Raw genomic sequence first — 24261 nt, forward strand, 5'->3', positions numbered from 1 at the left:
TGTACTCGCTGGAATTTAGAAGACTGAGGGGGGATCTTATAGAAACATATAAAATTCTTAAGGGGTTGGAGAGGCTAGATGCGGGAAGATTGTTCCCGATGTTGGGGGAGTCCAGAACCAGGGGTCACAGCTTAAGGATAAGGGGGAAGTCTTTTAGGACCGAGATGAGAAAACATTTCTTCACACAGAGAGTGGTGAGTCTGTGGAATTCTCTGCCACAGAAGGTAGTTGAGGCCAGTTCATTGGTTATATTTAAGAGGGAGTTAGATGTGGCCCTTTTTGCTAAAGGGATCAGGGGGTATGGAGAGAAGGCAGGTACAGGCTACTGAGCTGGATGATCAGCCATGATCATATTGAATGGCGGTGCAGGCTCGAAGGGCCGAATGGCCCAATAACCGAGGAAGGATATGCTGGCTTTGGAAAGGGTCCAGAAGAGGTTTACGAGAATGATCCCAGGGATGATTGGGTTAATGTTTAATCTGCGTTTCATGGTTCTGGTCAACTTCTCGCTGGGGTTTAGATGGTTGAGGGGGGGTCACATCGAAACTTACCTAATAATGAAAGGCATGGATTGAGTAGATGTGGAGTGGATGTGGTGACAATGTTTCCACTAGTGGGAGAGTCTAAGACCTGAGGAAAAGACAGCCTCAGAATAAAAGGATGTAACTTTAGAAAGGAGAGGAGGAAGAATTTCTTTAGCCAGGTGGTGGATGAATCCGTGGAATTCACTGCCACAGACAGCTGTGGAGGCCAAGTGATTTGGTATTTTAAAGTGGAGTTTGATAGGTATTTGATTAGTAAGGGTGTTAAACATTATGGGGAGAAGTCAGGGGGAAAGGTAGATCAACCATGATTGAATGGCAAAGCTGACCTGATGAGCCAAATGACCTAATTCTGCTCCTCTGTCTCCTGGCCTTATGTGGCAGCTAGATCAGGTGAGAGAAGGCTCAGCCAGGTGTGTGGATATACATGCTCAGCTAGATACATATGAAAATGAGTCCCATGGAGCTAGAAAAAGTGGAGGATTACAAAAATCCAGTTTAAATTGATTTCCCCTGTTACATTTTCACATATACCTTTTGCTGAATTTGAATATTTATAACCAACAGAAATAACGTTATAAAATATTAATTATTAGCAATAGGAATATTCTAAAACTATTCCCCACAGCGGTCATTTAATAATAGAAAGTCATGTATAAAGACATAAAAATGGTGTAAAATTTCCATTTCCAACTATAATATGCAATAAGTAGATTTTCTTGAGCTAATAGTATTTGAATAACATTAAAATTAGCAAATAATGAGACTGTCATCACCACTGGAGTTAGTGGCATTGTGAACAGAAATATAAACAAAACCTGGCTCAGAGTCAGAGTCATAGAGCAATAGAGCTTGGAAACAGGCCCTTCGGCCCAACTTGGCCACACCGGCCAACGTGTCCCAGCTGCACGAATCCCACCTGCCCGCGTTTGGTCCATATGCCTCAAACCCTGTACTATTCATGCACCTGTCTAACTGTTTCTTAAATGTTGGGATAGTCCCAGCTTCAACTATCTCCTCAGGCAGCTCGTTCCATACACCCACCACTCTTTGTGTGATGAACATGCTGACTAATACTCTACCCTCCTCACCTGCTCTGTGACATGATGGAGTCTACAGACAGAAACTACTTTTTTTTCTCTCCATAATTGTTACAATTAGCAATTTCAGAAGAAATCTCTATTGTCTGAGGAAGCTGGCGATTTGTTGTTGGCCTAATAAAGATTAGAAATATCAGTGAAGTAAAGAGTTAACATGAAGTCATGGTGAAGGCAGTGAAATAAGAATATGGGGTTTCATCATGCCACTGAGAGAATGAGAAGGCTACAGTGTTAGTGGGCATGTTAATCATGCCAGAAGCCTAAAGGCCAAAATGTATTGTAACCCTGCATCAAAGCACAAACCTGAGTCATTGTTAGTAGGGAAAAAGTGAAAGATACTATCTCACAGCGGAATTAAATGAAAAAAGTGGGTTCATTTGGGGACATCACCAGTATTTATTAAAAACAACTTTAGTGAGTTCTTCAACAAAGTACTAGATGATAGCTAAAAAGGATAATACAGGTGTGTGTGTGAGTGCGTTTTTGTGTGTGCGTGAGAGAGAATATTCAAATGACCTTTGATAAAGACCCATTTAATAGATCGGTTATAAATTTTGAACCTTTGGAGATTAGTGAATCACTGGCTGTGATGATACAAAAGTTGTAAAAGGACGGAAAGGAAAGATGCATTCTGAATGAGTAATTTGGGATTTCGGGAACAAGCAGTCTTTTCAGTACCTCTTTTATATAGTTTTTATCCAGACTAACTTTTTATCCAAAAGTTCACTATTTCCTCAATTGTTCAAAATTATTCATTTGGTTTAATAGGACCAGGTTCATTCTTTCTATGAAAATTAATCACTTCACAAATTTGTGATTAAGTGGTAGCGCAGCGGTAGAGTTGCTGCTTTACAGCGAATGCAGCGCCGGAGACTCAGGTTCGATCCTGACTACGGGTGCTGCACTGTAAGGAGTTTGTACGTTCTCCCCGTGACCTGCGTGGGTTTTCTCCGAGATCTTCGGTTTCCTCCCACACTCCAAAGACGTACAGGTATGTAGGTTAATTGGCTGGGTAAATGTAAAAATTGTCCCTAGTGGGTGTAGGATAGTGTTAATGTACGGGGATCACTGGGCGGCACGGACTTGGAGGGCTGAAAAGGCCTGTTTCCGGCTGTAGATATATGATATGATATGATATGATATGATGATATGATATGATATGGTTGAGTAGGCTGGGACTCTATTCCGTGGAGAGCAGGAGGATGAGGGGTGATCTTAGAGGTCTGAAGAAGGGTCTCGACCCGAAACATCACCCATTCCTTCTCTCCTGAGATGCTGCCTGACCTGCTGAGTTACTCCAGCATTTTGTGAATAAATACCTTCGATTTGTACCAGCATCTGCAGTTATTTTCTTACACTTAGAGGTGTATAAGATCATGAGAGGAATAGATTGGAGTGGATGCGCAGTCTCTAACCCAGAGTAGGTGAATCGAGAACCAGAGGACACAGGTTTAAGGTGAAGGGGAAAAGATTTAAAAGGAACCTGAGGGGTAACGTTTTTCACACAAAGGGTGGTGGGTGTATGGAATGAGCTGCCAGAGGAGGTAGTTGAGGCAGAGACTATAGCAACGTTTAAGAAACAATTAGACAGGTACATGGACAGGACAGGTTTAGAGGGATATAGGCCAAACACAGGCAGGTTGGAGTAGTGTAGATGGGAGATGTTTGCCGGTGTGTGCAAGTTGGACCAAAGGGCTTGTTTCCATGCACTGTGGCTCTCTAACTCTCTATGACTCTAAATTTCTGTGTCTGCAATTCATTACTGTCTATTCCTCTGGAAGTCAGGTATCACTCTCTGCAATTCATTACTGTCTATTCCTCTGGAAGTCAGGTATCACTCTCCTCACTACTTTCTAAATTTCCAAATTTCATGTAATCTGCAACTTTTGAAATTATGCCTGCCTACCCAAGGCCATAATTAATCCTAGATAAAAGGAGCAGTATTTTCAACACAAGTCCTGGAAGGGCAACAGCGCACGTTTTCCACAAATCTGGAAAGTGTACAAGCATTAATGAGGATGTTGTCAATGTCAGTTGTCAATGTCTGTTCCTATTGAACAGGAAGAGTGAGATCTAGGGTATGGGTGAACAAGTTTTTTTAGAGAAGGTGCTCTAAAAGGTGTAAACAAAAACAATGGAATCAAGTGCAAAAACATGGGGGCTAAAAGTAGATATTAATGAAGCTATAAAACAACACCAACTGGAATTTTATGGTGAATTCTGGGCATGCCACATTTCAGGAAAACTGTCAAAGTCTTGTCAAGATAGAAAGAATATAAGATCAAGGAGTCAAGGTAGAGACAATATAAGGGGAAATTTACAAGGATGCTACCCAGGGATAAAAGACTAACGACACTGTTGTTCCCCAAGAACTAAAAGTTAAAAAAACATCTATTATAAACCTACTGACTTCCACAGCTATCTAGTCTACACTTCATCCCATGCTGCTTCCTGTAAAGACTCTACCCCCTACTCCCAATTCCTCCGTCTATGCCGCATCTGCGCCCAAAATGAGGTGTCCATACCAGGACATCAGAGATGTCCTCATTCTTTAGGGAACGGGGGTTCCCCTCTGCCATCATCGATGAGGCCCTCACTAGGGTCTCCTCGATATCCGCAGCTCCGCTCTTGCTCCACCTTCCCCCAGTCACACCAGGGACTCACCTAGTCCTCACCTTCCACCCCATCAGCCGTCGCATACAGCACACAATCCTCTGACATTTGCACCATCTACAATGGCATCCCACCACTAGCCACATCTTCCCGTCTCCACCCCTTTCCGATTTCCGCAGAGAACATACCCTCTGCAATTCCCTGGTTAACTCGTCCCTTCCCATCCAAACTACCCCCCTCCCCAGGTACTTTCCCCTGCAACTGCAGGAGATGCAACAACTGTCCCTATATCTCCTCCCTCGACTCCGTCCAAGGACCCCGACAGTCTTTTCAGGTGAGGCAGAGGTTCACTTGCACCTCCTCCAACCTCATCGACTGTATCCGCTGTTCCAGGTGTGGACTCCTATATATCGGGGAGACCAAGCATAAGCTCGGCGATCGTTTTGCTGAACACCTCCACTCAGTCCGCCTAAACCTGCCTGACCTCCCGGTTGTTAAACACTTTATCTCCCCCTCCCACTCCCACATGACCTTTCTGTCCTGGGCCTCCTCCATTGTCAGAGTGAGGCCCAGCTCAAATTGGAGGAACAGCACCTCATATTTCGCTTGGGCAGCTTACACCCCAGAGGTATATTGACTTCTCTAACTTCATCACCCTTGCTTTCCCTCTCTCTCCATCCCTCCCTCTTCCCAGTTCTCCGACCAGTCTGACTCTCCAATGACACTTTATTTCCATTTGCTTTGTTGTTACCTTCTCCTCGCTAACAATGATCTATTCTACCTGTTCCTTGATCTCCATCCCCTTTGTCTCGTTCTCACACCTAATAGTTCCTTATCTCTGTATCTCCCTCTCCCCTGACTTTAGTCTGAAGAAGAGTCTCGACCCAAAACATCACCCATTCCTTCTATCCAGAGATGCTGCCTGTCCCTCGGAGTTACTCCAGCATTTTGTGGCTATCCAAAGTTTTTAAAGAGATTTGTTTGAGAAGCTCAAAATCACACTGAATTTTGAAGTAAAGAAGAAACTATTTCCAGCAGTGGAAGATTTGACAACAGATGGAGACGGATGTACAGCACAGACACAAAGTGCTGGACTAACTCAGCGGGTCAGACAGCATCTCTGGAGAAAAGAAATAGGTGACGTTTTGGTTCTTCGACTTGTTCCCCCCTACACCGATGTAGAGCAAGGTGCTAGTCGATCAGAGCTGATGTATGAGCCTGATATGATGATTTGGAATGCACTGTGAGGGGACAAATTCCATTATATGTTTCAACATAGACTTACATGGACATTCAAAAAGGTGATATTTGCAAGATGACGGGGAAGGAGAAGAGTGGAAATGATTAAATATTTTCAATTAATCATTGTAGGCACAGTTGAAGCAGAGCGCAGTTTTCCGAATTAAGGAATGGGAGTGTTCTCTGGATAGAGCATTGAATAGATTTTTTTTGAAAATAAAAGCAAATGTGGAGCTGCAAACCCAGATAATATTAGTTAAGAAGCAGCTGGATGCTGCAAATGTCATTCAGAGTGGATGAGCAGAAATGAGCTAAATCGCTCTCTTCACCTGTAATTATCTTGTAATTGCATAATCCTGCGGAAAGTATTTTGAAGCCAGAGCATCCAAGGAAGGAAAGCTAATGAAGGTTGGTGAGAATTGAGGTCAGGGGGGACAAAGTGCTTGCAGCCAAAGTGGGTGCAACCTTTCTTTTTAAAATGGCAATGGATATTGAATACTGCCAAGGAGTGAAGAGACACTTAATTAATGTATTTAAATTGGACTCACACGATTTGAGTGAGAACCCAATTTATAATTTAATGATGCAGATAATGAATTACACTAATCCTATTTTCACCTCTCCTGTATCTATTATTTGTTTCTCCACTAGTCCATTTTTGTTATTTTTACCTGGCACTGCCAACCTTTACCATTTCTTCTTTGCTATCTACCACAATAGCACAGGCCTTCCATTTGTTCTTTCTGCACCCCACACTTGCCCTGCATTAAAACCTCTTTAACCATGTTTTTCCACCCAGTTCAGGTGAAATGTCAACCTTGCTTCTCTCTCCTTTTACATGCTGCCCGAATTGCCGAGATTTCCATTGTTTCCTGTTTCCAATTTAATCTTTACTGTTGCAGCTTGGGTTACCTTGAAATCAGGACACTCGACAGTTAAAGGGAGTTACCAATCCAAACGTCTTCCTGACATTTCAATAGATAATAGACAATAGGTGCAGGACTAGGCCATTCGGCCCTTCGAGCCAGCACCACCATTCAATGTGATCATGGCTGATCATTCTCAATCAGTACCCCGTTCCTGCCTTCTCCCCATACCCCCTGACTCCACTATCCTTAAGAGCTCTATCTAGCTCTCTCTTGAATGCAGGAAAGTGAAGTTGAGGTGCTCCTTCAATGGTAGAGTCTAGAACTAGAGGTCATAATCTCAAAATTAAAGGATGTTCTTTTAGGAAGGAGATGATGAGAAATTTCTTTAATCAGGGGGTGGTGAATCTGTGGAATTCTTTGCCACAGAAGGCTGCAGAGGCCAAATCAGTGGATATTTTTAAGGCAGAGACAGATTCTAGATTAGTACAGGTGTCAGAGGTTTTGGGGAGAAGGCAGGAGAATGGAGTTAGGAGGGAGAGATAGATCAGTCATGATTGAATGGTGGAGTAGACTTGATGGGCCGAATGGCCTAATTCTACTCCTATTCCTTATGGCCTTATTGAAGAAAGTATTTAACACTTCCCCAATGTAATGATTGCTAATTTTCACAGATTTTAACAAATTTTTTCCCTCTCCATTTTGTGGGCCTCATCGCACTTTGGATGATGGACTTTTGCTTCTTTTTCACCGTGGGGCACTGCCCCTATCACGACCATCCAACAGTCATTTTCATTCCTACTTCTCCTTGCACCATTCCCGGGGCCTGCAATACTGGGACTATGTTGTTGGGAATTTTATGAAGTATAAGGAAGATGAGTAGGTTATAGTTTGGTTAACCCTGGAGCTCGTAGACTGGCAGCATGATGGGGAAATGGCCGAGATAGAATGTAGTTAAAATAGGTAAAGTTGAAACATTCTGCTGAGAAGCAGGCTTCCTTATCAGTAGGGGAGGAGGATAGTCCTTTGCAGTTCTGCCTAGGTTCTTATCTGTTGCAATCTTGCATCACAGCTGCTCTTGGTCACTGTGTTTAGCAGGAAAGTCTCCCAAAGTTGAACAAATTACCTCTTTTACGAGGGGGACTCCATTTGGCGAGTAGAATCTGGACATTTATGGTATCCACATGTTAGATATATGGGAGGGATATTTCTAAACAACAAGAAATGCAAGATTACAGTTACCTTTGGGGAGATATTGATTAATGACGGTTTATTTCAACTCCACAAGTAACCATTGTGTCATGAGGGTATAAGAATCCTACATTACTGTGGGACTTTGAAGCAGCTTGGGCTTGCTCACACTGTTTCCCGATGTACATCGCTAAGGCCTTTATTAAACTGAATTGATTGATAGACTCACCACTGTTTTATTTTGTGTCTGCCTATCTGAGTAAAATCAGATTTCGGGTATGGGTAAAGCATAAAATTCCCTTCTACAGACAATAATACAGAACATAGTGGCATTTAAGAAGTAAGCACATGGATATGCAAAGAATTGAACGGTATGAATCACGTGCAGGTAGATGAGGTTAGTTTATCTTTGCATTATATTTGGCACATACATTGTGGGCTGAAGAGCCTGTTCCTGTGCTGCACTGTTCTATGTTTTGGAACTGTTGCCAGAACTCGAGAGCTTGAGCTATAGGTAGAGTTTGGGCAGCCTTGGACTGTATTCCTTGGAGTGAAATACGAGGGCTGGTCTCACCGAGGCATACAAGATCATGAGGGGAATAGATAAGATAAATGTACAGTCTTTTACCCAGAGTAGGGGAATCAAGAACCAGAGGACAGCGGTTTAAGGTGAGAGGGGAAAGCTTTAATAGGAACTCGAGGAGTAACATTTTCACACAAAGAGTGGTGGATAGAAGTAACGAGCTGCCAGAGGTAGTTGAGGGACATACTATCACAACATTTAAAAGACATTTGGACAGGTACATGGATGGGAAAGGTTTAGGATATCAGTCAAATGTAGCTAGGTGGGACTAGAGGAGATGGGGCATCCTGGTGGGCATGGGCAAGTTGGTCCGAAGGGCCTGTTTCCACGCTGTGTGATTCTATCTTTCTATTCTCTTTCTTCCTGTGGGAATTTAGATTTGTATGATCATGGATGAACCAACATATTCCATTATTCTACAATGAAAACATAGGGAAAAGAAATGGCATTGTTCTTATTCCACCGCTAATTTATTATATTGTTCAGTAGCTATTCAATGAGTAGATCAGATGTTTGCTTCAGCAAACAAGTCAAACAATTTCCCCTAAATATCACTGGGACCGAGAGATACTTTATCTGTCAGTTCAAATTAGAAGTGAAAGAAATATGTATTGACTTGACCAGACAAAGGAAAATTGCTGCAGGTCTAACTGCTGTGTCTGAAAGAACATTAGAACTGTGATCAGTCTGATTTTTAACATTTCTTTTCCCTTCTTGTAAGATACGAATAATCCTGCAGTTTTGTTCTCGTACTACTTGACAATGGAAGCAGTAATTATTCCTGAGTTATGTGTAGACATCTTAAGACAGTCTCCATATTTCCCACAGATGACGAGGCCAAGGTTACTCTGCCCAAGGCAGTCCATAAGTAAACATCGAGTGAAGCTGTTTGAAAAGGAACTGAAATGAGTCGACACCGTATCACAGTTTGGGCTCCATGCCAGCTGAAGGGACTTAGGGGAAAGATTTTAACCTGAAACTAAAATTAGAATGTTGTTAGTGCTGACATCACTTCCACCCCGTAGGTTATTCTGGCTGATTAGGTTAAAGTTGGTCGGATGATTGCAATGGACAAATAGCTGGGGGCATTGGAAATGCCCACTGCCCACTGCCTATATCAGTGATATAGTTCCATTGCTCTACTGTGCCTGCTGCACGCACGTCATAATTGATAGGAGCAGAATTAGGCCATTCGGCCCATCAAGTCTACTCTGCTATTCAATCAAGGCTGATCGAACTCTCCCTCCTAACTCCATTCTCCAGCCTTCTCCCCATAACGTCTGACACCCTTACTAATCAAGAAACAAATCATTTACAAAACAAAAGTGACCCCTGGGGATTATAACTTTCATGTGCCAGGAGTCTTCAATGAGGGAAGTGCAGCAGTAAATCTTTTAAATAAACCATGCGCATGAATAGTTGCTATTTAATTGCCTGAATTACGACAGGAAAGGAAGACATCTAATTAAACAATATATGGGAAGAGAAGTCTTTGCAAGTGTTTCTCTGGCTACGATAGAATGCATGAGAATGGAATCGGGCAATTGCAGCGCTACCCAGTTCTGGAGAATGGTGGAGAGGCATTAAAGAAGGACGGCGTGGTCAATCATGTTAAAGGATTACAGAGAGATGTAAAAGGGCAGGCAGAGACACATGACACCAGTCGAGACAGATAGGATGCTGCTTGTGAGTTTCAGCAGGTTGTTTTATCGCTGTGCCTGGGTAGAACCATGGTGTTCAACCATCGTGGGGAGGGGGAGGGGGGCCGCCGAGAACTAAGGGGGACCCAGCGAGGGGGAAGAAGGTACGAGTACTTTCTGTAACTTTGTCGGCGCCTTTGTGACAACTCTTTTGTGTACTTTGCATGCAAGTGGATTTTTTTTTGCCACAGAAGGCTGAGGAGGCCAAGTCAGTGGATATATTTAAGGCAGAGATAGGTAGATTCTTGAATAGTACGGGTGTCAGGGGTTATGGGGAGAAGGCAGGAGAATGGGGTTAGGAGGGGGAGATAGATCAGCCATGATTGAATGGCGGAGTAGAATTGATGGGCCGAATGGCTTAATTCTGCTCCTATCACTTATGATATGATCTTATGAAGAACAAGGAATTTCACTGTACTTGGGTACAAGTGTCAATAAAGTATCATCATAACGTACGTACCAAGTACGTACAGGTATGTAGGTTAATTGGCTGGGTAAATGTAAAAATTGTCCCTAGTGGGTGTAGGATAGTGTTAATGTACGGGGATCGCTGGGCGGCACGGACTTGGTGGGCCGAAAAGGCCTGTTTCCGGCTGTATATATATGATATGATGATATGATAACGTATCATCAACATCATCATCCAATTGCAGGAAAAACAGTCATGGATTTGGAGGCTCCCACAAGGAGCCCAGAGAAGGAACGATAACTTGCAAGGATAGAAGAATCGAAGGTTGATTTCTTTGATGACAGCAAATTTGAAGGAGTGGGATAAAGTTGTCAAAGAGAAAACTATTAACATCATCTAATAGTATATGATCTTGAAGAGAAGATTCTTAGTCAGCATGTCAGTGGGACGAGCAGATGGTGCATGCCAAGACAAAGCAAATTTAGAGAATGCACGTGGAGAGGGAGGAGAGAAACAAGGGAAAGAATCTTGGAAGTTGGGGCAGGGAAGGCTCTTCAAGGAAATTTAGTTGCGTGGAACGGGGAAGAGAGGAGTGGCAGAGGCAACTGATTAGATGGACAACCTTAGCAACCAGGCCCTGGATGGACAGTAAAAGAAAGAAGCTGAGGGTTACCTTTCCATTCCAAGGTGATCCTAGAACTATGAAATGTTCTATCAGGGCTTAATGTTATTTAAGATTAATCCAATAGCAGTGAATGGCTAAATCAAAAAGACTACAACATAGAACTATACAGAAAAGGAACAGACCTTTCAGACCATGATGTCTGTGCCAAATATGTTGCCAAATTAAATTAACTTCACGTTCATAAGTTCTAGGAGCAGAATTAGACCATTCTGCCCATCAGGTCTATCCCGCCATTCAATCATGGCTGATTTATCTTTCCCTCTCAACCCCATTCTCCTGCCTTTGCCCCATAATCCCTTCTGCCTGCACATGTATCATATCCCTCCATTCTCTGCATATTCATGTGCCTATCTAAAAGCTTTCTAAATGCCACTATCGTATCTGCTTTCATTATCTCCTCTGGTAGCGCATTCCATAGCCTTCAAACCTTCCTTGGTGAATACAGATGCCAAGTACACATTTAGTACTGCCTAAATCCTCTGACTTTTAAAGCTTTTTTTCCGTATCCTTAAGTGTTTCAACCCTCTCGCGAGAAACCCTTGTATAAAAGTCTCAGGATTCTCTTTAATCGGACTTGCCAAGGATATTTCAAGCCCTTTCAGGCCCTCTTAATTCCCTGCTTAAGTTTTTTCCTGTTTTCCTTTCCTTAAAGGCCCTGTCTGATTTCATCTTCCTAAACTTTATCTAGGCATCCTTTTTTTGTGACCAAATTTAGAACCACGCATGTCACCCTAAGTTCCCTTTTCTTGCCATTCTTGTCCCGCCTCCTTGCTCATCCTGAACTCTATTTAACTGCACGGAAACAGGCCCTTTGGCCCACCATGTCCGTACCAACCAGCGATCCCCATACACTAACACTATCCTACACACACTAGCAACAATTTTTAATTCATATCAAGCCAATTAACCTACAATCCTGTATGTCTTTGATGTGTGGGAGGAAACTGAAGATCTCGGAGAAACCCCACGCAGGTCACGGGGAGAACGTACAAATTTTGTACCGACAAGCACACATTGTCAGGATCGAACCCAGGTCTCTGGGGCTGTAAGGCAGTAGCTCTACCACTGCGCCACCGTGCTGCCCATAAATGGTCTTTAAATGATTCCCACATGTCTGATATGTCTTGCCCAATACCAGTTTACTCTTCCTAGCTCCTTCCTAACCATGTTACAATTTGCCCTTCCCAATTTAGTCATTTCCCTCAAGGTCCAGACTTATGCTCACTCATAACTATTTAAAAACTCAAGGAGATATAAAAGACTGCAGATTCTGGAAAATTGAGTAAAAAAAACAAACTGCTAAAGAAACCCAGCAGCTCAGGCACATCTGTGGAGAGAAATGGGCAATCTGAAGCAGGGTCCCAATCTGAAACATTGTCTATCCATTTCTCCCCTGACCCACAGAGTTCCTCCAGCACGTTGTTTAAAACTTAAAGAGTTGTGATCACTGTTCCTAAAATGCCCTTCCACTGAAACACCAGTCACCTGGCCAGGCTCGTTTCCCAACACAATGTCCAATATGGCCCCTCTTTGAGTCGTACTGTTTCAAGAAACCCTCTTGGATGCATCTAACAAATTCTGCCTGACCAAGCCTTTTGCACTACGGATGTCCGAGTCAATACTGGGGAAGTTAAAGTCACCCACTATGACAACCCTGTTGCATTTACATCTTTTCATAATCTGACTCCATATCGGGTCCTCTTTCTCCTGTTGGGTATTGGGAGGTCTATGGTTTAATCCTATAAGAGTGATCGCACCTTTCTTATTTTTGAGCTCTATCCATAGTGGCTCAATGGATGAATCCCAGGGCCATCTTAACGCATGGGCCTGATGGGCACTTGCCCGGGGCCCCACGAGCATAGGGGCCCCATTTTATCGACCATTTACATTTTTATTCCTGTGAGTAGTTGTCGTAGGGGCCCCAGTACACTGCTTTGCCCGGGGCCCATAATGCTACAAAGACGGCCCTGATGAACCCTCCAGTGTGTCCTCTCTGAATGCAGCTGTGATATTCTCCCTGATTAGCAATGCAACTCCTCCACCTCCTTTATCTCCTTCTCTATCATATCTGAACCTTTGGAAAACTAGAGCGTGAAGTTGCCAGTCCCGTCTATCCGGCAACTGAGCTCTTTAATGGCCACAACGTCATAATTCCGTGCACAGATTCAGGCAGTTCTGTAGTCATTTCATTAAACTCTGTCTTACATGGGCCTGAGAGTGTGAATATGAAGGGCATTCCGGCGAAAGTGTTCAAGTGAGACAGAGTATTAGTGTGGATCAGGGGCATTAAGCGTAAAGGTGAATGTGTGGTTGAGCTCATCAGTAGTTGCTGAAAGTTAAGGGCTGAATAGTTGGTATTTTGAAAATTCAGTTATGTTTAATTAAGTGTTTTACTGGAGGTGAACTCAGAATGGGGGAGAGGGGATGACCTTGGAAAAACTGGCCTGACTGGGGCCACTCTATTTGTAAGAAGGACTGGAAGCATCCTCTCAAAATATGAGTTATATGGTACATTATGATCTTAGCATCTGAGAAATATGACACATTTTGTTTTAGTTTAGTTTTAATTTAGTTTATTGTCACATGTACCGAGGTACAGTGAAAGGCTTCTGTTGCGTGCTAACCAGTCAGCAGAAAGACAATACATGATTACAATCAATCCATTTACAGTGTATAGATACATGATAAGGGAATAACGATTAGTGCAAAGTAAAGCCAGCAAAGTCCAATCAAGGGTGGTTCAAAGGACATCAAAGAGGTAGAGATAGTAGTTCAGCACCTCTCTGGTTGTGATAGGATGATTCAGTTGCCTGATAACAGCTGGGTAGAAACTGTCCCTGAATCTGGTGTTGTGCGTTTTCACACTTCTATACCTGTTTCCTGATAAATTAGATTATTATTCAGCTCTGTCGCTTTGTTCTTCCATGACCTATCCTTCCCACCTACCTTCCCTGTCCAATGTAGGTAACACAATCATTGTTGCACCACAGATGCTTCTGTGGGCTGTGAGTATAATGGGCAATGACTACAGTGTTCGGTTTCAAGTCACCATTTCTTACTCATAATCAACAGGTAGTATTTGTTAACAATACTCTGCCGGGAAGACCTTTATCACTTTCGAATGGAAATATTCAACAATAAAAATATCAATGGAATCGAGTTTGGACAAATGAAACTTACTATATAAGCAGGACTCATAACAATATAATTGCAGGCTGCATTTTTAGATAACATTGACTTTATGAGTCTTCCATATTGTACATGATTGACTCCAAATACATGAAACCTATTTGTTTTAGATATTAAAAATCAGAGAAAATCTTAAGTTACCAAATTGACCGTCTTCTGTAACCAGCGGTTTTCCTTTAAGCACATTTTATATATTTTCATAAATCAAATACAGAAAGTGAAAAAGTGAAAGAAATCAACAAACCTGGTAGCTTCATCCCCTTGATCTTTTCTTTAGAATTAACAAAGGGGAAAAAAAGAGAGTATTCTACAATCAGCCATAGAATGAGATTTTTTAAAGTCTAAAAAAATAAAAGTACAATTTTTACAAAGAATAGATTTTACATCTTCTATTCAATCCTCAAGCAAAACAATCTCAATATATTATTGCTATGTATGAGATGCACCATAAAATAGTCATTTTCCATCCATCATCGTCAGAATAGAAGATTCGTACAGTTTCCAATTGTAAGTCAGTTTCTAAAATGAACCAGATTATCAAAGATGGCCTCTTCTAACATGAGACTTCATGGAACATATTGGGGGATGGTTACAAAACAGCTCGGATACAGACTTTATTACAAACTTGGATCGTTTTCTCTGAAATGGCAGAGGTTGAGGTTGATAGAATATATAAACATATGAGAGGCATGGATAGAGTAGAGAGTCAGAACCTTTTTCCGCAGAGTGGAAATATCAAACATTAAAGGACATAGCTGTCAGGAGAAAGGGGAAAAGATTAAAGGAGACATACAGGGCAGATTTTTTTACATAGAGAGTGGTGGGTGCCTGGAATGCACTGCTAAGGATGGTGGTGGAGGCAGATACAGTAAGAAGCTTTTAGATAGGCACGTGAATATGTGGGAAATAGAAGGATATGGATCATATGCAGGCAGAGATGATTCGCTTAATTAGTCCATGTTCGCCACGGAACTTGTGGGTTGAAGGGCCTGTTCCTGTGCCGTGTTGTTCTATGTTAAAAGTTGTGAAAGTGTTCTCTGTGGTCAGGTGCTCACAATTACCCAAAATTCCAAGGGAGCCACAGATTAGGAAATCAGTAACTAATCTACAAGGAGCTGTGGAAAAAACAGATTATCTCCCATTTTAGCTCCTCGTATTTAAGTTGTTACAGTTTGAGGTGAAAGCATCATTGCAAATGATCAGGGAATACATGAGTCATAAGTGCTATTGAGACGTGAACTGCTGAATATTAATATGGATATGAAGAGATCTAAAAGGTAATTTCAAAAAAATAGTTGTCAAAATGTTTATAATGTCTTGATTATAAAACAAATAAAAAAATATCACCTGCAATTCATTTTCAGTCTCATTCCTAGCTGAGGTGCAGTTCATTAGATGGCTGGTACCAACAAGTAGTTAATATCTGAGGTGCAGTTCATGGTAGCAACAAGTGGCTAATAACTGAGGGGCACCATTCACCCATATGGTCAGATACTGAATGTTGTCATCCTTACCTCATTCAAAAGACATCCTATCCCCATCCTTATCCTGTACCTCTGGGAGAGGTTGCAGCCGAACTCCCCATCCTACATGGAGATTACATAGCACCTCCTACCACTTTGGCTGAAATGTATTACCAGAGTTCAGATCAGGGGGAATTTCTTTTGTCAGATGGTGATGAATCTGTGGAATTCATTGCCACAGAAGGATGTGGAGGACAGGTCAATGGACATTTTTAAGGCAGAGATAGATAGATAGATAGATAGATAGATAGATAGATAGATTCTTGAGTCGGGGCTATGGGGAAAAGGCAGGAGAATGGGGTTAAGAGAGAGAGATAGATCGGCCATGGTTGAATGGCAGAGTAGACGTGATGGGCCAAATAGCCTAATTCTGCTCCTATCACATATGAATATATGAACTTATGAACAGTGCTTGCTCTCTGTGCATTTCACTGATCCATTTGAGGAAGCTCACAATAAACTTTTTAAATGCCCCACCATCTATCATTGGAGTGATTGAAGATGACATAACTCTCTCTATTTCACTCTCATATGTGGTGCTTACTGCACGGAGCTCAGAGATTCACCTAGCCTGCGTTACTGATCAGTCCTGTACTTCTCTGCTGGCACTACATAGCAATGGTGAAGTGAAAAACAGAGTGACAGCAGTACTGATTGGAAAAAATCTCAACGAATATTTAAAAGCTGCTTGCGCCTTAAGTGCCAACATATTTTGACTTTGCATTTAAAATGGAAAACTCAATATGCAATTTAAACGATGGCAATGCTATTTAGGTGCATGCTCTGAGATTGATGTTGGAGTCAAGTGCAGAGTCCACTTCTGCCAACCTTTTGTATTTCATTGCAACATTTTACTGGCAGTTCTAATTCTTATATCCACAACAGCATTATCTCCTCAGCCAATCAACAGAGATAATTTCCACTCTATGAGCAATATATGGCTCCCACATAAATAGTCCCACCTTGGCAACAATAAAGCATAATATATACATGGCTGGTGGTGAGGTTTATCCTAAATTCTGGTTGCATCAAAAGGCATTATTCCTTTGCTGCTTTTCTAGAGAACCTTAAGTAGTTCTCTTCAAACATTCCTCAGTAGCTATTTCAGGCTCGTTAAACAGTTGCATTGGAATGAGTTTGAACAGTGCAATTCATAGCAATAGAGTCAAACAGCATGAAATTAGCTCTTCATCCCACCGTGTCCATGACAACCCACACTAATCCCGTTTCCCACTAAAGGCCTGCAGCCTTCTTAGCCTGGATTTTTCAAATGTTTATCTAAATACTTCTTGTGCGTTATGAGAATACCTGCCTCCACCAACCCCTTTGGCAGTGCATTCCAGAATTCAAATAAAGAATTCCTCCTGCCTTACTTTATACCTGTGCCTTGTGTTTATAGATAGGGGAAGGGTTCTCACTATACTGTATATCGTTCTTCATTGTCGCCCCCTTGGCCTTCTCAGTTCCAGTCATTCTGATTCCCGCATGTCCTCTTCTACGTCTTTAGTCCTCACCTTCAGTCTGAAAAAGGATCCTGACCCGAATCATCCGTTTTCTCCAGAGATGCTGCCTGACCCACTGAGTTACCCCAGCACTTTGAGTCTATCTCTGCCAGATGCTGCCTGACCTGCATCCATAAACAGGAATAGACACAGAATGCTGGAGTAACTCAGCAGGACAGGCAGCATCTCTGGAGAGAAATCGGTGACATTTCGAGTCGAGACCCTTCTTTGAAAGAAATCTGAAGTCTGAAGTTGAAAAGTGTCTGAAGAAGGGTTTCGACCCGAAACGTCACCCATTCCTTCTTTCCATAAATGCTGCCTATCCCATTGAGTTACTCCAGCATTCTATGTCTATCTTCAGTATGGACTAGCATCCGCCGTTCCTTTCTACCCATAAACAGAAAAGCTGAACAGACAGGACTCTGCCTGCTCCCTAGAGTTCTCGCTGATAGCAAGGTCGTTCACATATCGCAAGCAAGCACTGGAAACTCTGGCTTGTGCAAGTAGAGGCAGACCCTCAGAACCCTTATTGAGAGGCACAGGTTATGGAGGAGTTTTGCTTGTTAGAATTCATCAACAACAGACATAGAGCTGTGCTCCCACCTCGGCTGGTGATTCACTTCCCCAAGATACGTATTCATACTCAGTCTTAGTGTCTGCACACTTACACAGTGTCAGCCACAGGCTAAGCTAACAGCTTTTTCACTTCGGAGTCAGAAAGCTGTGCATTCATCTGATCATTATCACATTGCAGTCTGTGGGAACTTGCAATATGCAAACTAACTGCTGCATCTCTTATATTACCACAGGGACTAGACCTGAGAAGTCCTTCATTAGGTGTAAAGTGCTTTGGGATGTCCTGTTGTTGTCAGTTTGTCAAGTGTAAATGGGAGAGGATGTTGTGAGGAGGCCATGAAGTCTGCAAGGAGATATAGAGACTTTAAAGTTAGTAGGTGGAGGAGAATAGAAAAGCCTGTTACTCTAATAGTGTAAGATCTGCCTATTTTAATGCTTTTAGTGTTGGACTGTGGGTGACTGAATTTCGTCCAAAAAAATAGTTTTTTTGGATGACAAATAAAGCTATCTTGAATCTTGAATCTTGAATGAATGCTCTTGCTTAGGTACTGGTGTGTTTTCACAGAAAATCCCTATGCAGAAACACACTTAATTATTAAGCCACATGGAATATAGCCCCGTGTTGCAAGAGAGATTGACTAAAAATGTGGGCATGCCTCACCTGTTTAGCACTTCAGTGAGAGCTGACTGCTTAGGGAATTTATTTAAGGAAGGATGTGCCTCTCATGGTTTGCTATCATTTAACATACGATGAACGTTTGACGGCACTGGGCCTGTACTCACTGGAGTTTAGAAGAATGAGGGGGGGACCTCATTGAAACGTAAAGAATAGTGAACGGCTTGGATAGAGTGGATGTGGAGAAGATGTTTCCACTAGTGGGAGAGTCTAGGACTAGAGGTCATAGCCCCAGATGAGGAGGAATTACTTTAGACAGAGGGTGGTGAATTAATGGAATTCTTTGCCACAAAAGGCTGTGGAGGCCAAGTCAGTGGATATCTTTTGGGGCAGAAGTAGATAGATTCTTGATTAGTTAGTATGGGTGTCAGAGGTTATGGGGAAAAGGCAGGGGAATGGGGTTAGGAGGGAGAGATAGATCAGTCATGATTGAAAGGTGTAGACTTGATGGGCCGAATGGCCTAATTCTGCTCCTATGTCTTCTGATCTTATGCTAGATAAATCCTGAGATGTAGGAATTGTCTTGTGAAGAAAACTTGATTAGACTGGATTCATAGTCTCGGGATAAATAAGAAGTGATTTTATCAAAGATAAACAGCAACTCAGCACAGAAGAAAACTATTTCTCCCAATGCATCCATGCTTATTGAAATATAAGATCGAATTTGATAGAAAAGTGCCTTCAAGGATGTTGGCCCTGGTACAGGAATCTAGAACTAGGGGTGCTTTCAACAGGATTCACCACTCATTTAAGACAGAAATCTAAATTTCTCCTCTCGGAGGGTTATAAATGTCTCAAATTGTCTGCCACAAAGTGCTTTGGATGTGCCATTGACCATATTCAAGGCTAGGTAGATATCTGGAATATTGGATTGTGGAGATCAGGCAAGAAAATGGAGTTCAGATCAACAATCAGATCAGCCATAGACTTTATTCAAAGGGAGGACGGGGTGATTATGATCTAACTCTGATCCTGTGCCTCATGGCCATATGTTTTTAAGAATGTTCCTAATGTTCTCACTGTACCTAGGCTCATGCGACAATAAAGTATCATTCAATCATTTATGCTTGTAAACAAAAGTCATATTTTCAACCTCGTCAGCCTTGAACTGAGCTTCCCACCCTAAATCTTGTTCATCACAATATAATGTGGCCAATTTGTGCTGCTAGCTTATGAAACCAAACTCTGGGATGGTTTTCAATCTCTTTCTTGTCTTCTCCAACACTATCTATATTGACTTTAGTACAAACTAAGTTACTCCCATTTCCTGTGTGCTTTCCCAGTCGAGTTGCTCCACAAATTTCGCCTGTAATTTTCAGATCCCTCATAGGTATCTTCTCCATCCATGCATCCATCACAAATCTTCCAACCCGTCCACTTCAGCCCTTTGCTCAAGGGTAGATGTTGGAGATTTCGGACATTACACACCCGTAATACAAAACGGTAAACGTCAGAAATATTTTGCATCCAACATGTAGAGAGAATTGTAGATTTAGGTCAATGACTCTTCAGGGATGGACTCTGAAATTATCTTAAATCGTTGCTTTTATCTCTACCTTCAGATCTCATCTCAGAAAACACCTACTATGCACCTGACCGCCACCCCACCCTGCTCCTTAAGTCTTCTCACATCTACCACCTCCTCCCCTTCCTTAACAAGCTTTAGCTCTGCGGTAGATCTTGATAGCTTATGAACTTAGTAAAAGTGCAAAATATTACAGTTCCATCACAAATATAAACACATTTCCTGAAACAGATGGTTTTAAATTATGCTGCGTGATATTGATACTTCGACTATTGACTCATTTGCATGCTTTCCTCTAAATATTAATGAAGTCCCTGAACAAAGTAACAGAAGTGAAACTTCTCAGAAATGTGTTACATGGCTTCCTAGCTCAGATTTTACCTCAGAACCTGTCCAGGATTAGTCCCATTGCAGGGTATTTACCAACTCTACATCTGGGGGGTAATGTTACTGACCAACAATCTTTTGATGCTAAGCAGAGAAATGCAGTGGATCACGTGAGAGGGCTGGAATAAGTCTAGCCGGCAAAATCCCATACACAGGCAGATAAAATGCACACATCTCCCTTCCTTCCCTTCAGCCCCAGTCTTGATGAAGATATTGCCATACTTCACAAAGCCTTAGTTATTCAGAAACATTCAAAACAATTAAAAATGAAATGAGCAAACAAAAAAATTCAAAATTAAAATCCACCTATTGCACAAATGATTACAAACATTGCAGGAAGAGGTAATTAAAATACATAACCAACATCATCCTTACCTTCCTTGCACCTTGCTGTAACATTGCAGATCATGAGCCAGTCTAATCTAGTACAGGATGTAGAGTCTCGGCATGAACTCAGGTGATGCCAGCAACCTTCTGCTGTGCTACTGGAATCCACCGAGTGTGGTGGTAGGAAATTGCCAGCAAATTTTCCGGCATTTGCTTTGCCAAAAGCCAGGGCACTACTGAAGGAGCCTGGCCAAATCTGGGCCATTAGTTAAACAACACAGGTGAGTGTAATTCCAATGCACACCAACAAATAAGCTTAAGGGAATCGGTTATGGATAAAAAAGATAAGCTACAGGCTGTAAACTCCCAAGCCTGGAAATTGGATTACCCAGTGTCAGATTTCTGGGGATTGCACAATTCAATTTCAATAATAAAAGCAGTCAAAATGAAAAATAAAGAGCGAGATGGCCAACATTTTTTTTCTCCAATTCCTCCATGTTCTTGAAAAGCTAGAAAATGGAGGAGCCCAGGTATATACAAAAGTTACAAAAGGATTATCATTAACAGATGTGAGGCCCTTAGATTGTGAAGGCGATTAAGATGCAAACAGATCTTTCAATGTACATTTTAGGCCTAATCTCAAGGTTACATCATAGAACACCTGTCTAAGTTTGGCACTGGGTAACTGCCCCTTTAAATAACATATTGATGCAATGTGACAGCTCAACACATTAGAGGCAGGAAACATGTTCCCAATGTTGGGGGAGTCCAGAACAAGGGGCCACAGTTTAAGAATAAGGGGTAGGCCATTTAGAACGGAGATGAGGAAGAACTTTTTCAGTCAGAGAGTGGTGAAGGTGTGGAATTCTCTGCCTCAGAAGGCAGTGGAGGCCAGTTCGTTGGATGCTTTCAAGAGAGAGCTGGATAGAGCTCTTAAGGATAGCGGAGTGAGGGGGTATGGGGAGAAGGCAGGAACGGGGTACTGATTGAGAGTGATCAGCCATGATCGCATTGAATGGCGGTGCTGGCTCAAAGGGCTGAATGGCCTACTCCTGCACCTATTGTCTATTGTCTATTGTCTATTGTCCTTTAGGCCCCCTACAGTCACTCCCTATGTCATGAGATGGCCTGCACAATCTCTGTCTCTCCCTCTCTCTCCCGTGTAGTCCCAACCACCAATCTGTCAGCCTGTGCTGCCGACCACTTGCTAACCTCCTGTATGACCCCCATTAACGACCTGACTGCTGCTGCTACTCTCTACCTTAACAGTGAGCACCAACAAGATTGCAAAAAGTGGTGAATGCTGCCCAGTCCAACTGATCTCCCCAACATCAAAGGGATCTACAAGTCGCTGCCTTGAAAAGGCAGCTAACATCATCTGCGACCCACACTACCCTGGCCACACACTCGTTTCACTTCTGCCATCATGAAGAAGGTAAAGGATCCTGAAAACTATAGAGTCCAGGTTCAGTAGCAGCTTCTTCTCTACAGTGCCCATGTGGCTGTTTTGCTTGCCGTTCATTTCGTGGTCAACTGGTGGTGTAGGGAGCATATGATTAACATGGCAGCAAGGAGACTAATAGGCAGATTTGTTGGTGATGGAAAGGCTATGGGGCATCAAGAGGTGTGAGTAAGCAGAGCAGAAGGCAGCACGGTGGCACAGCGGTAGAGTTGCTGCCTTACAGCGCCAGCACCCACCACAGAATATTCAACCTTTGACCCTTTCTTGGCGTCATGGCATTTATTTAGCCAATCTAACTGAGCTTCTAGTCAGTGGTGACACCTCTTGGATGTTGCTGGTAGGGATTCAGCTACAGTAATACTGATGAGTATAAAGGGGATATGATTATGCTCTCTGGTGAAGATGATCACTGCCAGGAACCTGCCAGGAACTCCCACCCACTTATTGAATCATGCCTGGTTGCTGTCAAGATTTTGCTGCAAGGACTGTTTTGTTCCCGAGGAATGATGTGCAGAAATGAACACTGCGCCTTTCTCAATCAACACCTACCCTTCTGGCTCTAAGAACGAGTGAAGATCATTGATGAAGCAGATGATGATGGCTGGGGTGAGGGAATTTTTGCATTAATGCTTGGGACTGAAATCTCCGTCCTTCAAATTCAATCATCCTTGTGCTTTGTTGAATTCATGCAGTAAAAACGCTTGCTTCCCCTTTGACATTTTGACTTTGGATTTATTTGGACTCCCTAGTTAAATGATGCCTTGATGTTGTGCCATTAATGATCTTACCTTACTTCTGGATTGCAGCCCTCTCATTAATATTTACACTAAGATTGTAACAATGCCTGCTGCTAAAAAGCCCTGGCAACACATCAGCTGTGAATCAACACCGTTCCTGAAAGTTAAATGGAATCACAAGGGAACGCAGATGCTAGAAGTTGGAGCAGAATAGCAAACTGCTGGAGGAATCCAGCGTGTAGATAAATGCTGCTTTTGTACATTGTTAATGGCATCATTCATCAATTTCCCAGGATTGAGAGGAGACTGGTGAAGCTGGGAGAAAAGCAAATCTTACATTATGTGTGATTCACAGTGTCTGAATCATAAAAAGGGATACATAATATTCAGGAGATAAATAATTTGAGCTAGTTTCCTGCTCCTGCTCCAGGATATGCACCTTGTGTGAATCATCTACTAACCAGAAACCAAAACTATCTTTGTGATAAATGTGAAATCTTGATGCTACATGATAATTAATATTCACTCCCTGCAGATCTGACTTTTCATCGTTGTACAGATATGCGTTAAACATAGCGTGGGGAGTGCCAGTTGATTAAAGCCCGACCATAGATACAGCTCTGGTCCAATCAATTTCTAAGGCTGGCTCAATAGAGAGAGGCAAAACAGAGGGGAGAGTCATTGTTAACTTTCCTAGAGTAAGTATAGCAGAGGGGAGCATGGTGGCGCAGAGGTAGAGTTGCTGCCTTATAGCGCCAGAGATCTGGGGTCGATCCTGACTATGGGTGCTGCCTGTCTGGAATTTGTGCATTCTCCCCATGGCCTGCATGGGTTTTCTCCGGGTGCTCCAATGTCCTCCCACACTACAAAGACGTACAGATTTGTAGGCTAATTGGCTTGCTAAAATAGTAAATTGTCCCTAGTGTGTCTGCAGGATAGTGTTAGTGTGCGGGGATTGCTGGTCATCGCGGACTCCGAGAGCCGAAGGGCCTGGTTCTGCGTTGTATTTCTAAACTAAACTGTAAACTAAACTAATTAGTTGGATGAATATTGATACTAGGTCAGATCCTCACACGCTTGGCTGCAAGGTGCAAATTAAGGCTAGTGAAAAATATTACACGAAAACATTCGAAAGCATAGCTGCATAATAAAATAATAAAAAGTATCAAAATAAAGATAGTCAAATTGGAGGGCCTATTTTAAAAGATTACTTTAAAAATCCACAGAGCCTTACGACTGAACTAATCCTAAGGAGGCTTGGAAGAAAGCCAATTTCTATAATTATAAACTGCTTATTTTCTGTTTCATCAGAAGTGATTTTAAACACCACTAATCCCATGTGTGCCAGAGGCCATTGGGTAAACTTGAAAACAGAGAGCTTGTAATTCTATGCATTGTTTAATTGACTGTTAATGCAGTTCTGCCATAT

At 42.3% G+C, this 24261-nt stretch overlaps 1 protein-coding gene across 1 annotated transcript in view; it reads right to left on the minus strand.

The window, feature by feature from the left end:
• Positions 1 to 24261, minus strand: part of kcnq3 (potassium voltage-gated channel, KQT-like subfamily, member 3) — a 247296-nt gene that overhangs the window by 22782 nt on the left and 200253 nt on the right. Inside the window, exon 9 of the mRNA XM_078397327.1 lies at positions 14362 to 14388. Coding sequence (XP_078253453.1) covers positions 14362 to 14388 — 27 coding nt within the window. The remainder of the gene's footprint in view (positions 1 to 14361; positions 14389 to 24261) is intronic.

This window comes from Rhinoraja longicauda, chromosome 4, assembly GCF_053455715.1.
Source record: "Rhinoraja longicauda isolate Sanriku21f chromosome 4, sRhiLon1.1, whole genome shotgun sequence".
In the NCBI taxonomy this organism is placed as follows: domain Eukaryota; kingdom Metazoa; phylum Chordata; class Chondrichthyes; order Rajiformes; family Arhynchobatidae; genus Rhinoraja; species Rhinoraja longicauda.